Source organism: Accipiter gentilis, chromosome 4 (assembly GCF_929443795.1).
Source record: "Accipiter gentilis chromosome 4, bAccGen1.1, whole genome shotgun sequence".
Taxonomy (NCBI): domain Eukaryota; kingdom Metazoa; phylum Chordata; class Aves; order Accipitriformes; family Accipitridae; genus Astur; species Astur gentilis.
In genome coordinates, this window is record NC_064883.1 from 47,518,552 (window position 1) to 47,534,357 (window position 15,806).

The 15,806-nt window shown below is 58.8% G+C and overlaps 2 protein-coding genes across 4 annotated transcripts; one reads left to right on the forward strand and one right to left on the reverse strand.

Moving 5' to 3' along the window:
* Positions 1–246: 246 nt before the first annotated feature.
* LOC126037606 (zinc finger protein 777-like) lies at positions 247–13,234 on the forward strand. 2 transcript variants are annotated; one of them, XR_007505767.1, is made up of 6 exons: positions 247–305; positions 610–1,017; positions 1,835–1,961; positions 2,743–2,862; positions 3,688–5,103; positions 13,058–13,234. XR_007505767.1 is itself a non-coding variant. In XM_049798032.1 (5 exons), the coding sequence occupies exons 1-5, from the start codon at positions 282–284 to the stop codon at positions 4,743–4,745; spliced, it is 1,737 nt and encodes a 578-aa protein (XP_049653989.1). In that variant the 5' UTR covers positions 247–281; the 3' UTR covers positions 4,746–6,832. The 2 variants fall into 2 exon arrangements, 1 of the variants encoding a protein (XP_049653989.1); XM_049798032.1 differs by lacking the exon at positions 13,058–13,234 and having other exon boundaries at positions 3,688–6,832.
* On the reverse strand, positions 6,913–15,565 carry LOC126037599 (zinc finger protein 777-like). 2 transcript variants are annotated; one of them, XM_049798013.1, is made up of 7 exons: positions 15,493–15,565; positions 14,876–15,172; positions 14,462–14,588; positions 13,242–13,430; positions 11,828–12,214; positions 10,950–11,063; positions 6,913–9,996 (listed from the first exon to the last, which is right to left on the reverse strand). In XM_049798013.1, the coding sequence occupies exons 1-7, from the start codon at positions 15,514–15,516 to the stop codon at positions 8,930–8,932; spliced, it is 2,205 nt and encodes a 734-aa protein (XP_049653970.1). In that variant the 5' UTR covers positions 15,517–15,565; the 3' UTR covers positions 6,913–8,929. The 2 variants fall into 2 exon arrangements, with proteins under 2 accessions (XP_049653970.1, XP_049653971.1); XM_049798014.1 differs by lacking the exon at positions 13,242–13,430.
* Between the last annotated feature and the right edge of the window lie 241 nt (positions 15,566–15,806).

Here is a 15,806-nt window from a genome sequence, read left to right on the forward strand (position 1 = left end):
TGCGCGGGGGTGGGGGTACCGGGAATGCCGGTGGGGGGATGCCGTGGGGAGCGAGGCCGGAGGAGCACCGGGTCTTGAGGTTGGGGGGGGGGGGGGAGGTCGCAGGCTGGAGGAACGGGCAGGAGCGGCGGTGCCGGTGTGTCCGTGTCCGTGTCCGTGTCCGTCCGGGCACCGGAGGCGGGCGGGGGGGGGGGGGGGGAGTTGGGGCGGGCGCGGGGCGGTGCTGCGGGCGGGCCGCCAGGGGGCGCTGTGGCGCGGCGGCGGCGGCAGCGCGAGCGGCCATGGCCCGCTGGGGCCCCGCTCAGGTACGGGGCGGGCGGGCGGGCGGGGGGGGGGGGGGACGGGACACGGGAGGCGGCGGTTCCTCTCGACCCCCACCGCGGGCACCGGGCGGAGGGGAGCGATACCCCCCCCCCCCACACACACACACACCCCACCCCGGCCCGCTGCCGGCGAGCCTCGGTGTTAGCCCCCGGCGCTGGGGTCGGTGGGCCCGGGCGGGCGGGCCCTGAGGCGCTGTGAGGGGCGGGAGGGAAAACGGTGCGGCGGGCTCACCGGTCCCAGGGAGCGGGGGCGGCCCCTCATCGCTCCTCTCCTCCCCCGCGACAGGAGCCCGAGTGGGGGCCCGAGGCCTGGCAGCCGCTCCCGCCGCAGCCCCACGGCCACGGCCCCCTCCCCGGCCACGGGCCCGGCCCCGAGGGGGACAAGGCAGCGGCGGTGCCCGAGATCTCGCTGTGGACGGTGGTGGCGGCGGTGCAGGCGGTGGAGAGGAAGGTGGAGTCGCAGGCCCTGAGGTTGCTGAGCCTGGAGGGGAGAGCGGAGACGGCCGAGAAGAAGGTGACGGGGCTGGAGAAAGCGGTGCTGGATTTCGGCAGTCGACTGGAGCGCAAGTGGGCCGCCCTGGCCGCCCTGGTGCAGGAGAACACGCGGCGGCTGGAGCACGTCGAGCACCAGCTCCAGCACCGCAGCCGCTGGGCACCCAGGCCCGGCCCAGGCCCTGGTGGGGACGAGCCCAAGGTAATGGGCCCACAGAACGGGGACGTGCCCAAGGTGACGGGGATGAGCCCCAGCTAACGGGGACGTGCCCACAGTGACAAAGAGGGACAAGCCCCAGCTAACAGGGACGTGCCCTAGGTGATGGGGACAAACCCCAGGTAACAGGGACGAGCCCCAGCATGCCCACGGTGACAAAGAGGGACAAGCCCCAGCTAACAGGGATATGTCCAAGGTGACACAGATGAGCCCTGGGTAATGCTGACGTGCCCAAGGCAGTGGAGACGCGCCTCAGGCGACAGTGCGGCCGGTGAGCATTGGCTCTTGTGGGGAGCTGTGCAGAGCAGCATGGATGTGCCCCCTCCAGTGCTCTGCCTTGAGAGCCAGCACACCAAGGCAGCAGTCGGAGACTGCCCACTCCTTCCTGTCCCCAGTGAAGAGGGGGAGCAGAGCACAAGCCCCCTGAGCATTTTCAGCCTTGCTGGGTCCCACTGGTCACCTCACCGGTGGGACGGTAACTTCCCACCCATCCTGCTCCTGCATGAGGGGGTTACTGCTCACCTGGCTGCTTCAGGCTGCTGGTGTGGATCAAAGGAACGAGAGGTGCTTGTGAACCTGTCCTGGTTGTGTGTGTGGGGAAACAACTGAGCCTCGCTGGGCCATCTTGAAATTGTTCCCTGGCTTCAGGCTGCGACATGGCTTCTTTCCGTAGAAGCTCTGGACCCACACTGCATTACCCCACATTCTGCTTTCTGGGGGGAGTGGTGGGGACTGGGAGGGGGTGGGGGGGTGGTGTGGACGAGGTAGGGAAGCGCCAAGGCGGTGCCTCCTGTGGTTTCAGGTGCCAGCAGCGTGCGAGGATGATGTGGCCAGTTTGCCAGAGCAGGAGTGGGGGAGCTTGGACAGCCGGCAGAAGGAGCTCTGCAGGATCATGATGAAGGGGAATTACGAGGCTGTGGTCTCTCTGGGTGAGGATCAGTCTCTACTCACATGTCAGACACATTATCATCCCCTGGGCTGAATCCAGCTTACAGCTACTTGTAGGCTGCTGTGTTGTTTGGGTATTTGGAGAACAGGTAGTGAGAAGTGATGCCTTTACACATTTAAGGTTTGGTGCCCCTTGGTGGGTGACAACGGTGCTTCATGCTCACCCTGTGCACCCAAAGAACACCTCGTCTTGCCAACACAGCAGTGCTGTCAGTGGGGGAACTCAGACACTGCCAGGATTTGGCCCTCTGTCAGCCCTGACTTGCCCTGTGAGGCTCTGCCCCCATGAGCAGGAGCACTGCAGGAGGAGCAGACATCCACTGGCGTCCCAGGACTCAGCACAGTGTCTGCGGGAGCAGAGAAGAGTCCTCCCTGTGCGGTCAGGACAGTGACGTGCCTACACTGTGTCTGCAACCTGCGTTCCTGCACCATTTTTTGCCAGGACACAGGCCGTATGTATACCGCCCTGTAGGGGTTTGCTGCAGACAGTCCTAAATTTTAGCACTAATTATTTTTGGCTGAAATTTTAAAGGCTGAGTGCCCAGCTATCACTTCTTGGGGCAACTGAAGTCATTTGCCTGCTTTGGCTGACACCAGCCTCCTTGCTCAGACAGTCCTGGGAAACCTGAGCTACTGCTTTGGGACCCCAGGACCCCTCTGGGTGCCCCACAGCTCTCGCTGTGCGAGAGCAGCCCTTTATCGAGGGGAGCTGGTGCTGGTCCCCAGCGTCAGCAGTTCATACCGCCCCTTCTTCTTTCCCAGGGCCTGGAGATGCCAGCTCTAAACCTGCTCTGCTGCCACTGGCCAATGATGGGGAGGATTTGGGTACGAGGACCCATGGGCTGTCGGAGAAGGGAGCTGTGTTGGGGCACCTTGGCGCCGGTGAGTCACAGCAGCTGCTTGGCAGCGAAGGCTGAGAACGAGCACTAGCGACGTGCCTGGGCTGGGCAGGGTCTATGCCCGCTGTGCTGGTCTGCTGCTGCCCGCACGCCGCTGCTGCCTGCCCACAAAGCGAGGGGGGTTGGAGCCTGCCCACAGCAGTGCCACTGCTGCTCCTGCTAGAGACAGGGCCAGCCGAGCCGATCACATCCCTGCAGGGAGTGTTTCCAGTCTTGCAGGGGGTCAGAAGCTGTTGGGAATTTAAGCCATGCGATTGGGGGCTCCTTAAAACTTTTAAGACCAAATCTTTAAGCCCAGAAGACCCCCCTTGCCATAAAGGGTGGAAAATAGGGAGACCTGGGGCAAGGCTTAGTGCGAGGGTGGCTTTGCAGCTGTACACCTGCAAACAGACACTCCCTCCTGCTCCTGGAAGGTTTTGCTTTGATCCTTTTCCCCAGATTCACCCACCTAAACCCTGCCATTCCTGACAAAGTTCCGTCCAGGACAGAGGACTCTGCACCTCAACTTTGCCTTCATGTTTCCTCTGTTTTGGTTTCTTTATGAGTATTGCACTGTCAGTCCATCAAATGTCTCTGAGGTCCAACAAGATATCTGGGTAACCCCCAACAGATGCCAATGCCCCCTCCACCTCCTGTGTCCTTCTCCCTTTTCATTCTCAGTAAAACCTTCTTGCTCTCTTTTTAACGGCACATTTGCTGATTCGTCTCACCAATGTCCTGCAGGGGAAGGTTGGCTCCCGTGCCTGCACTGGGGCTGTGGGCATGGGAGAGCTTCCCTTGCCGGGAATGAATTGCTGTCTCTCGGCAGGTGAGAAGATCGTGATCAAGACAGAAGAGCAGCAGCCCCAGGAGGAAGGATCTGAAATCCTGGCTCTGCCACAGGCACCCTCAGCGAGACTGGAAGAGGAGGTTCCCCTGAGCCAGGAGCAGCCAGTGCCCTGGGAGAGCCACGCTGGCTTGGACGAGCAGAAGGCAGCAGCAGAGGGCTTAGGGGAGTTTTGCAAACACGGGACCGCCCAGCCTGAATTTAAGCCCGTGGTGGTGCCCGTGGAAGCTCATCCTGCCCCGGGCTTGCCCTTCCCAACAGAGCATGTGCTTGGTGTGGGGACTGACCAGCCGTTCACCCTGCCCCAGGGAATGCCGCTGGGAGAAGACACCACCGCAGAGGTGGCCTCATCACAGCCCAGCTTGGAGGAGCATCGTCCCTGCGCCACGGGGGAAGAGCCCCGCGTGCTCCCGCTGGGCTGGAAGAGCGTCCGGCTGAAGCGCAACCTCTTGGTGCGGCAGCAGAACCAGGCGAGGAAGAGCAATGGCTCCTTCATCTGCACAGCCTGTGGGAAAAGCCTGGCCCACCATGCTGCGCTGCTGCGGCACCAGCGCCTGCACACAGGCGAGCGTCCCTTCCAGTGCCCTGCCTGCGGGAAGAGCTTCAATGAGAAGTCCAACCTCAACAAGCACTACCGCATCCACACTGGGGAGCGTCCCTATCGCTGCTCTGCCTGCGGCAAGGGCTTCATCCAGAAGCACCACCTCCAGAAACACCAGCGCATCCACGGGGTGCAGCTGCGGGGTGGGTGGGCAGGCCGGCCCGCGCGGGCCAGCGCTGCTGGGGAACGGCTCTACCGCTGCATCGAATGCACGGAGAGTTTCCCCCAGAAAGCATCGCTGGAGGAGCACCAGCGCCGGCACACCCAGCAGCGGCCCTTCCAGTGCAACGGCTGCAGCAAGAGTTTCCGGCACCGGCAGTCTCTGAATCACCACCAGAAGGTCCACGCCATTGCCAGCTCTCCTGCCGTCAGCTTGCCAAGCCATGACCGGGAGTTGGAGACCAGCCCCTGCAAGGCTTTGACCCAGGATAATCGGTAGCATGAAGGCTGGAGAAGGGAAGGGGCAGTTTCTCCAGGCTGTTCCACAGAAGTGCAGCAGCCTGCGACGAGGGGACACACCAGGCAGCTGGTGTTGCACCACCGCGGGGCTGTCCGCAGTGCTGTGGGGCTCGTGGCATCACCATGGCGCACTCTGCACTGCCGTGGGGCTCTGCACTGCCTGGGTCTCCAGGAGGAGGAGGATGGAGGCAGCCTGATGTGCTGTGCGGGCAGGGAAACGTGCAGAGCGTGAAGAGACTGGCCCAAGAGGCAGCAGAAGAAGTTCAGCAGCCAGAGCCGACCCGGGTTGTGCTGCTGCCCTGTGGAAGGGGAATTTGGCTGAGGAGCAGCTGTGTCAGGTACCGCGGCGCGGTCGAACTCAGGGTTATTTAAAGACTACCAGCATGGCGATGACGTGGGGGCATTCGGTGGCCCGGGTAGGGGCTGTTGTGGCTGGGCAGCAGTCAGGGTCATCAGACGAGCCGGGAAGACTCGGATAAAAGACTGCGCTGATGTGGTCTCCTGTTGCACTCTGGGGTGTCGGCAAGAGGCAGTCTCAGGCGGCTAGCACCGTGTACCCTCCACCCGGCAAAGGGAGCTGTGGGTATGCGGCCCTGTGAAATATAGTGTACACCCCTCCTGTGGGTGCAGTCAGGTGTTCAGCTCATGCTCGGCACACCACGGGCAACTGCCCTGTGTCCCCGCCATCACCCGCTTCATCCCATCACCTGCGATGGCACGAGGCCCTTTGCTCTGGGCAGGGGCTGGGGGGAAGAGCTCAGCAACTTGCCCCAGCCCTCTGTGGCCCGGCTGGCATCAGGCACCCTGGGGATGAGTTCTTGCAATTAACAAAGAGCAGGAGCCCGAGTGTGATGGCCCTGGGCTTCGTGCCAGTCCTGGGGAGGAGGACAGGGCCATGAGGGGAGGAATGCGGAGGTGCCCCATAGGAATGTATGAGCCCCACCACGGGAATGTGGAGTTGCCAATCACAGCCCCACTCTGTGGGATCTGGGCCCCATGGGACTCCCCAGCAGTGCTGAGGGTGTGTTGGCAGGACAGAGCGATGCCTCCCTCCTGCCTGCAGCCCTGCCTGTGGCACTTGGGGCCGCTATGTTGCCTGCCTTGCCCCGGTCCCCTTGGCCACTCATCCTCCTGCCTGCAGACAGCTCGACCTTCCTGGCCACGGTTCCCCGTGTGGCAACTGCCACAGTGGGTTGGCACGAGGCAGCATCAGGCCCCAGGGTTGGGGTGTCCCCAGGGCTCAGCCCACTGCGCCCGCTGTGTTCGTCCCCGTGGGGGGAGCACCCAGCATAGCTCTCTGGGGCTCAGCAGCCCGAGTCCCCAGTGGAACCGCACCAGCCCTGGGCACTCGCAGGCAGCGGCACACCAGGGCGCAGGCAGCACTTGCATCCCCTCGCTTTGGCCAGGGGAGTCCCTGGCCTGGGGTGCATGGGTGACAATCCCAGGGGACATGCTGGGGACAGTGGTGGGTGACAACACCCCGGGGACATCCCTACCTGCACCTCCACCCTCACACAGCATGGCTGCTGCCACGGGCTGAGGTCATGGTGGCCTTACGCACCGAGGGCACCCCTAGTGGCTTCGGCGGCCATGTCAAGTGCAGGCAGGGCACCTGGCAGGGCAGCCTGCGTTGCCCTGGGCAGAGTGCTGTGGCTGTCAGGGCTGGGGAGAATCCTGCCCCTCTGCCCAGCCGTGGGGCACACACCAGGGTGCTGGACCTTGCACAAGGGACTGAGACATACCGGGGGGTGTCCAGCGAGGACCAGGATGGCCGCAAAGGGCCACAGCGTCCCCCTGCATGGCCCTGTGTGGCCACAGAGGTGGCTTGGGGGCTCCTCAGAGTGATGGGAGGGAGCACAGAGGCTGGGCCCAGGCTCTCCCGGAGGCTGCCCCAGCATCCCCCAGCCCCGTTCTTGGGGCTCCCCTAGCCACCACTGCCCTCCCAGGTGCAATGGTAGATGACAGTCCTATGCTTCCCCACACATTCACCCTTGGGATGTTCCCCAGGGTCTTGGCCAGCCACTGCACAGAAGGGGGTGACAGAGCTGCCAGCAATGACCCCCCGGTGGGGCCCCCTCAGGCTGGAGCTGCTCTTTGCCTCACTCTGCCCAGGCCAATCACTCAGCCACAAGCAGTACGTGAGCAGGTAGCAGTACGGACAAATACTTTATTGATTCCATAGCCTGAAAAAGGGATCTGGGATTTCATAGGAAACGCTGGTCCCAGTCACAACAGCTTCAGAAGAAATGCCCTGGCTGAGGCAATTGGCCCCTCCACACTGGCCTTGGAGGTATTGCCCACCAGCAATACCATCACGCCCGCTAACTCATCCTGTGTCACTGGGATCAACTGGGGGTTACTGGGATCTCTACCGGGGCAGGGATAACCAGCTCGGTCACTAGACCCCACACCACTGTGCTCTGCCGGAGCACAGCTCACTACCAGACACACCATCACCGTGTGACCGTAAGGCATCAACCACCCCTGTATCCTACAGGGCTTAGCAGCAGGCAATGCCATCCCTTTGGGGACACGGGGCCAACCTGTCTGCCACCGTCACCCCCTCATGGCTAAAACTACAGTCCAGGCACACTCTACAATACCAGGGGACAGGAATTGAGTGAGAAACTGGCCCAGAGAAGCAGTGGGACAGCGTGTGTGTCCCCAAGGAGCAGCTCTGACACTGCTGTCCCTCCTGCAGGGCACAGAGGTAGCTGGGCACCGCTTGGCACCAAGGATTACAGCAGGATGTGACACAGGCATTTTCTTGGTGCCCAAAGCACGTTGCCCACAGCAGCACCTCTGCAGCCCATCAGACCTTGTAAGTGGCCAGGAATGAAAACTGTGATAAACAAAGTGTTTCCCCATGCTCCCTGCCTGGAGAAAGACAGAGACTTTGTGATGTCAAATAATTACATTAAACAACTCAATGAAAAAAAACCCCCAGAAAACTAAACTCAAGAGTCTTAACAGCTTCTCCATTTGGTCTGCACAGTGATGCCACCAGGACCGATTTCTTTTCTTGGTACATGATTTGTGCTTCCCAGCAGTGCACGTGATGCATACAGGGCTCTGGCCATGGACACGTGCGGTTTGAGTGATTCCTGGGGACACCAGAGCCACACCTGGCCTGGCTTTCATTGCTTACTGGGCTCCAGTTGCTCCTCTGCCTCCAGGCAGGTCTCACTCCACAAGACATTTGAGGTAGCTAGCAGAACTAGTCTTCCATAGGATTAGTTATGGTGGGATTTTGCACATGACTAAAGGAGACGACCTGCAGTTTGGAGAGTGGGAACTTCCTTCTGCAGCGGGGCCTAGTGGAGGGGCTGCACCGTGCAAGAACCAGTGTCAGCATGTGGCAGCCAACACGCCTGAGTGCCAAGGACGGGTCCTCGCATGGACTGCTGCTGCAGCGCAGGAGTAATCTTACCCGTGAAATATTTCTAAAGTGACTCTCCATCTGTGCAGGCTGGTCCTGAGGGAATTAACTCTCGTGGGTGTTTCTGGCTCTCATGGGCTGGCTTCGTTGAAGGAAGGAGTGCTGCTGGGACCTCAGAAACATCTGCAGCACCCTCGCAAGCAGAAAATATTGTGGTTTGATTTGTTCTATGGATCTTCCAATGCAACGCCCAGATGTTCCCAACCTGATTGAGGGGTTAGCAGATTTCCTCACCAGGGTGGGTTATTAGACAAGCATGGCCAGGACATGATGGGGTCTCGGAGATGCCATGCTCTCTTCATCTGGCGTGTTGGTCAAGAAACTTTGTCAGTGAAGTGAAGAGCTCCTTGGGAAGGCTGCCTGGCTTGCCAGCTTGATTGCATTCCCTTTGTCCTCTTCACCATGTAATTTTATTTCCAAATGTGAGGGGTCAGCTCCAGCATCAATAGGTGAGCTCAGCTGCTGGAAGGTCAGCTTGGGAAGATTTCATGCAATAGCCAGCAGACACGAGAGTCTGAGGAATGGTAAAGCATTTTGGGTCACTGGAGGGTTCTGTAATTTACTCTCCATGGTGGTATCCAAGCTTTTGTTTCCTTCTGCAATTCAGGAAAGCTCCTAAAATCCAGTGGACAGATGGTTCACAACCCCAGTGCCCCACCATGTGCAAAATCAGTGCTCACACAGTTTCTCTCCAGGGCCACAAGCAGTTTGGATTTCTCCTGTTGTCATTTCTCTGTCACCCCTGAAACCGCTGCCCTGTTTCCTAGTCTAACCACAGGCTGGACAGCTCTCCCACCCCAGCCAAGGATGTGGCAGTTCTTGTCTGGCGGTCCGAGTTCTGCAGGACCGATCGGTAGCTCATTTGCTGGAACTGCTTTGGCTGCGGTGGCCACAGGGCTAACATTTCTCTCAGATGCCTGGGCTGGTGAGTGAGGAACACTCCCACCTGTGGGTGTCTCTGGGGCTCCTTGTGGCTGGGGCTGCTTGGGTACTGGCATGATGTTCACAGGCTGTTGGAGTGCAGCCAGGGCTTTCTGGCGGTCGTGTATTTTCTCGTGGCGCAAGAGGTGAGTTCTACGGGTGAAGCATTTCTTGCAGGTGGTGCAGCAATACGGCCTTTCCCGCGAGTGGGTCTGCAAGTGCCGCCGAAGGGAGAAGGTGCAAGAGAAAATCTTTTTGCAAAAACTGCATTTCAGCACAGACTTCCTACGAGACTTAGGGCTCCCTCTGTCTAGCTCCTCCTTGGCCTGGCCCAGCCAGGGACCCCCAGCATACGTCCCATTGCCCAGGCTGTGGGCACCTCCGCACAAAGCCCCGCAGAACTTCCTCCTCGGCCGGATCCTCAGCTCTGGGTGAACGTTCCCCCAGACCTTGGCCCCAAAGGCCCTGTCTTTTATGTGGATGCTCTGGTGAAGGTCCAGGTGGCGTTTGTCCGCAAAGCTGATCTCGCACATTGTGCATTCGTAGGGCCCCTCTTGGGCATGGCTCCGCTGGTGGATGATGAGGTTGATTTTCAGACGGAAACGTTTCCCGCACTCGGTGCAGGGGTGCGACCACTCACGCACATAGCCACGCCGACAGTTGCCCATCAGGAGGCTGCTGCTTGCACATCTGCTTGGCTTCTTCTTGCTCTTGGCCTTGGCTGGCTCACTTTTGGGGCACTTCTGGATCTCTGGACTGGAAGAGGGTGCAGAAACCTCTTGCAATGCTTCAGGCTCCTCTTCCTTAATTTTGATGTTATCAAGAGAAGTCCCTTCACATGCCCTTTCATTTTCTGTTACAGAGCCTTCCTCTGAAACAGAGCAACATGGGCATTGGTCATTCATGCTCCCAGGACAAACCCCAGTTGTGGTTAAGTCCCAAAGCACTGAGCAGGCTTTTAGCAATGAAGGAGCTACCGACAAATCTGAGAACGCAGTTTGGAAAGGTGCAGGTGCCACACAGTGTCCTGTCCACACACCCTGAGCAACCCAGCGTGGTCTTGGGGTGCAGAGCTCTTGCTCCCAGGAAGAACCAGGCTGTGGTCTGCTGCAGTGCCATCGGGGCTGGTGGAGCAAAGGGATCCACCTCTAAAACTGCAACACCAATGACGCAGCAGGAAAAAAGATCATTGAAAAGCAACAGCCTGCAGTACTTCAGGCTCTTCACTTCTGTCAAGCTTGGGACTGCCAGCAAACACCAAATGTTGCAGGCAAACCGGCTCCAGTGCAGAGGGTTGTGTGGCAAACTCTCCATGCTCCCCCTGCAGCCAGGCCATTCAGCTTGCATAAGCCACGCCCAGAACCAGTGCCATTTAACTCTGCCCACCAGTCCCAGAAACAAGCTCTGGATCCCTGGAAGAGGAAAGCTCTGTGCGTTAGCTTGGCAAAACTTCAGGACCAGAAGAGAGGGTATCTGCAGACGGCTGCCCCCCCTTCCTACACTCCCTGCTTGTGGCACAAAGAGGGCCGTACCATGGGAAGCATTAGGCCACCCGAGTTCAAGGAGAGCTCTACTGTAATGCAGCACAGCTGGAGGAAGCATGCTGCTGCGACCAGCTCACCCCCAATTTCTGATAGAAGGAACACCAGCTGGACTGTTGTTCTTTCCACAGAGATGATAGGGCTGAAACGCCCAGCACCAGACCCCTCCCTTGCTTGGTGATAAGAGAAGCCTGAAACTTCCTTCTCCCTCCCTGGTTCAAGTGAGCTTGGAGCTGCTTCCTGCCTGCAGGGCCCCATGTCTCCCCCGCACAGGGTTACTCACCAGTGTTGGACTCAGCCGGGTCCTCTTCCATCTCTGTCTCAGGCTGATCTTCCCTGCGCCGCTGCCCTTTTTGCGCACTCAGGGACATGACATTCATCACGAGGATGGGGAGTTCTGTTTGCAGAGAAGAGCAATTTTTAACACCTGTGGAGAGCTCACATCTTTCTGCTTTGGTGTGATGCTGACTGGAGATGTGTTGCGAGTGTGGCGAAGAGCCAGAGTAAGCAGCAGCTCGAGAAGCCATGACATGTTGCACCAGGGGAGGTTTAGATTGGTTATTAGGAAAAATTTCTTCACTGAAAGGGTTCTCAAGCACTGGAACAGGGTGCCCAGGGAAGTGGGTGAGTGACCATCCCTGGAGGTATTTAAAAGATGAGTAGACGTGGCACTTAGGGACATGGTTTAGTGGTGGATCTGGCAGTGTTAGGTTTATAGTTGGACTTGATGATCTTAATTAAAGGTCTTTTCCAACCTAAGTGATTCTATGGTTCTATGGAAAGCATGCAAGGTGTTAGAAGGACCTGGAGTGAAGCCACACACAAGGACCAAAAGCAGAGGGATGGCTGGGAGGAAAGTCACCGAGCTGCTGCGTGCCGTCACCTCTGCAGAGCAACCTCATCCCTCCTAAACCCTCCCTACCAACTCTACAGGTAGTATTCCCACATTGCCTTGTGTTCAGGCCCTTGAACCCCTTCCAGTTTCCTTAGCAGCACCTTGCCAACATACCCCAAGGCTTCTGCTTTTCACTGGTGATGCTCCTCTTAAGCACAGTGACCTGCCATGCCCTCTCCCACAGGCAGTTAGACCTCTCTCTCCCAAGAGAGATGGGACAGGAATGGCCCAGGGAAGCAAGTCCTCCTGGCACCCATGTAACTTACCTGTGTCAACTTCCACGGGGACTTTATCTTCTCCCAAAGCCTCTTCCTTCTGGTCCATCTCTTTTGGTGTCTGTGGGGGCTCCCGACCATCTCCAGTGTGTGTCTGTGGGGGCTTCTGGCCGTCTCGGACGCTTGTCTGCGGGGTCTCCTGGCCGTCTCGGACGCTTGTCTGCGGGGTCTCCTGGCCGTCTCGGACGCTTGTCTGCGGGGTCTCCTGGCCGTCTCGGACGCGTGTCTGCGGGGTCTCCTGGCCGTCTCGGACGCGTGTCTGCGGGGTCTCCTGGCCGTCTCGGACGCGTGTCTGCGGGGTCTCCTGGCCGTCTCGGATGCAGAGCTCTTCATTCCTCTCAATCCGGGACAGGATGTCAGGCTTGGACACAGCATAGTCTGCTCACGGGGCAGAGGACAGTGTGTTTTATTAGGAACTGGCTGCACCTTCATTCTGCCAAACTCTCAAAGTGACCCTTCTCTCCCTATCCCCAGAGCTAGCAGACAGCACAGACAGACACAAATAAATTATCCATGGTCTAATGATAAAGGTGGTGCTGCTTTCTTGGCCCTGTGGCAGGATCTGCCCATAAGCACAGCTGTATCTCAAGTACAGAGAAGATCTAAGTAACAGAACATGAACTAAAATCTCAAAGGAGAGGGACAGCCTCTCTCTATGTGGTATCTTTTTCCTCTCTTCCCAGAAGCACTTGACAAACCAACCCCCAAACACACAGCTGGGGCTCGCGTCATTTCTGAGTAACATTCCCCAAAGGACAGAGGCTGCCCTGTCCTCTGCCCCCTGCCAGTGCTCACCTGGCCTTTCTTGGGGCTTCTTCAACCCCTATTAGACCCTCCTCAGTCCTGCAGGAAAGTGCTCTCGATCACAGCTCTGCCCACACATTTCTTCTTCTGTTGGGGTCTGCCTGTCCCTTTCCAGTGTCTCCTATCTTCTTGCCCAGCCTTCGCACTCTTAGATTTTTTTCCTGCTCCTCCCAGCACTAGCAGAGTGGCTCCAGCCTCCTCCCACTGCATGTTCCCACGTTCCTCACTTTCCACCATGTCTCCTCTCTCAGTGAGGCAAGCAGGAGTGTCTTTGGAAGCCCCAGGGCTCATGCACACAATGAGGTGAAGGATTGCCAAACTGCACAGAAACAGGACTGGAAAGGATCACAAGAGGTCTATCCCACCACTCTAGAGTCTATCCCAGCCCCTCCTGACAGGCTTTGTTTTTCTCCACAGGATTCATCTGACTAAGCGTAAATGTTCCTCATGGAAGAGAGATTCAAGGTACTCCATGGAGGTTTAGTCAATATAGTCAACAGACCCTCAGAGCAGTTCATTTCTAACACAGACACCTCTGGGAGATCTCCTGACAAAGCTGAGACAGGAATTGCTACCTCCTCCTGGCACCCATGTAATTTACCCCTGTCAGCTTCCATGGGAAGTTCCTCTTCTCCCAAAGCCTCTTCCACCTGGTCCACCTCTTCTGGTGCTTGCAGGGGCTCCTGACTGTCTCCGATACGCGTCAGCGGGGGCTTCTGACCGTCTTTGACACAAAGCTCTTCATCCCTCTCGATCCGGGAGAGGATGTCAGGCTTGGACACAGCATAGTCTGCTCACGGGGCAGAGGAGCAGAGGACAGTGTGTTTTATTAGGAACTGGCTGCACCTTCATTCTGCCAAACTCTCAAATGTTTTCAGGTGACCCATAATCCCAGAGCTAGCAGACAGCACAGACAGACACAAATAAATTATCCATGGCCTAACGATAAAGGTGGTGCTGCTTTCTTGGCCCTTTGGCAGGATCCACCCATGAGCACAGCTGTAGCTCAAGTACAGAGAAGATCTAAGTAGCAGAACATGAACTAAAATCTTAAAGGAGAGGGCAAGGCTTTATCTTTAACATTTTCCTCCCATTTCAACAGTGACTTAAAGAGCAGTTCTTCTGAGCTATTGTTCTGGTGTAGGGACAGAAACCTTCCTGCTCTCTAGAGATGTCTGCATTAGATGGACCATGAGAGGAACAGGTTTGTTCTGTTTCTGCAGAATATTATTGAGAAAAGCGAAGCCTCAACTTCAGTAGCTGCACAGAGCGGTACGTTACTAGTCGTGCCCAAGAAACAGCTTTTGGCGGGGAGTATCTTACAGTCCAAATCATCCAAAAACATGTTGGGTGCCCTTAGAAAGACTGAGCATGATTAGGTTAGCTCTTTACCAAGGCAGATGGAAATGTCCCTGTCACTTTACATAGGGGCTAAATAGAGAGAAAACGAACTTGTTCAAGGTGCAGTTATGAGACTTCACCCAGATAATTCCTGAACTGAGCTGGAAGATCATGATGGTTCCCTGACCCTGGAATCCACTTACACAGTCATTAGAAACAGCATCTCAGATAGATATTTTTTATAATCAATATTGCTTGTGTTGCTGTTGCTACTATTACTTACTACAGGCATCTGTTACATTGTTATTGCTTCACAAACGGGAAGGAGGAAAAATGCATGGGTCTGACTGCCCAAGAGAGGTTCTGCTAGCTACAGGTGTCCAGCCCCGCCAAACCAGACCATCAGTCAGGCTGTGGTGGGAAGCAGTCCAGCCTACCCGCGAGAGAAGCTCATCTGGAGGTGCAGACTCTGTGCCTTACCCAGGGAAATCAGCATCTCGTAGTTCCCCCTCATCACAGCCCTGTACAGATCCTTCTGCCAGCGGTCCAGTCTCTCCCACTCCTCCTCGTTGAAGTACACTGAAATGTCATCGAACGTAAGCGGTACCTGGAATCACAAGTATTAGGCTCTTGGTGACTTCTGATGCGGTTAGATAACTGGAAACCACACACGTTCAACTGAGCGCTTGGCTTTGGTTGCCAGAACTCAGGGCAGGCACAGACCAAAGCATGCCTGGCCAGATCAGGGCTTGCGAGAGGCAAGTCCAGGACTCGCAGCTTCTCAGCTGCCCAAGCTCACTGCTAAGATGGCTCTGGCATTTCCTAACACCCCCCCACCCCCCCCCCCCCGGCCACGGTGCTGGCGCTTCCAGGGGCCAGGCTGGAGGCCCTTACCTTCGGGACCTCTCCCCGGGAGCCGGGGGGCAGCCGCAGGATCCAGAAGTTCCTGTTCTTCAGCAGATTCTCCATGTTCTCCAGCCGCTTCTGCAGCTGCCCGTACTCCTGTAGGAGGCTGCCCAGGGCGGCCAGGTTGCTGCCCAGCTCCCCTACCAGGTTCTCGCAGGCCAACAGCCTCCGTTCCGCCCTCTCCGTCCGGCTCCTCAGCTCCTGCAGCTGCTGGGCCTCCGCCTGCCCCGCCGATGCCCGCGGCCCCATGGCCTGCACCGCCCTGCGCCTGGGGGTGCCCGACTCCTGCGGGGGGAGGGGGGGGGAAGCAGAAATGAAGGGCAGCGTGGGCGGGGGGGGGGCACCCCGGCCCAGGGTCTCCCCCGGACCCCACATTCCCCCCAGGGGACCCGCCAGACCCTGGCTGCCGCCCCCCCCCCTCCCGCTCCGCTCCGTCCCTCAGGACCGGCATCCCCGGGGTGTCCGTGTGTCCCCCCCGCCCCGGGCTCTGCGGCCGGCGGGGCCCGTACTGGCGCTGGGCCCGTACTGGCGCTAGGCCCGACCGGCGGCACCCTGCGCTCCCCGGGCTCCTGTCCCGGTCCCACCCGGCCCGATGAGGCCCTCACCTGAGCGGGGCCCCGGCGGGACATGGCGGCCACCGCCGCCACCGGCCCCGCGCGCCCTGCGGCAGCGCCGCCCGCCCGGCCGCCAGGAGGCGCCGCCTGCAGGGGCGGGGCCTGGCGGAGAGCGAGGCGCCCCCTGGCGGTCGGGAGGAGGAAGAAGCGGGGCCGGGCCGTGACCCCGCGGCGGGGCGGGGCGGGGCGGGGCGGGGCGGGGCGAGCGACTCCGGTGCCACCCACCGCCCCCAATCCCCCCGGTGCTACCGACCTCCCGGTGCCGACTAGCCCGCACCCCATTGACAGTCCCGGCCTGCCCCCCG

Coding starts and splice junctions, on each gene's coding strand:
- LOC126037606 (XM_049798032.1), top strand. CDS start 282: ATGGCCCGCTGGGGCCCCGCTCAG. Junction 1,018..1,834: donor CTGGTGGGGACGAGCCCAAG/GTAATGGGCCCA, acceptor CTGTGGTTTCAG/GTGCCAGCAGCGTGCGAGGA. Junction 1,962..2,742: donor CGAGGCTGTGGTCTCTCTGG/GTGAGGATCAGT, acceptor CTTCTTTCCCAG/GGCCTGGAGATGCCAGCTCT.
- LOC126037599 (XM_049798013.1), bottom strand. CDS start 15,516: ATGTCCCGCCGGGGCCCCGCTCAG. Junction 14,589..14,875: donor CCCGGGGAGAGGTCCCGAAG/GTAAGGGCCTCC, acceptor TTGTGATTCCAG/GTACCGCTTACGTTCGATGA. Junction 13,431..14,461: donor CGAGATGCTGATTTCCCTGG/GTAAGGCACAGA, acceptor CCCCGTGAGCAG/ACTATGCTGTGTCCAAGCCT.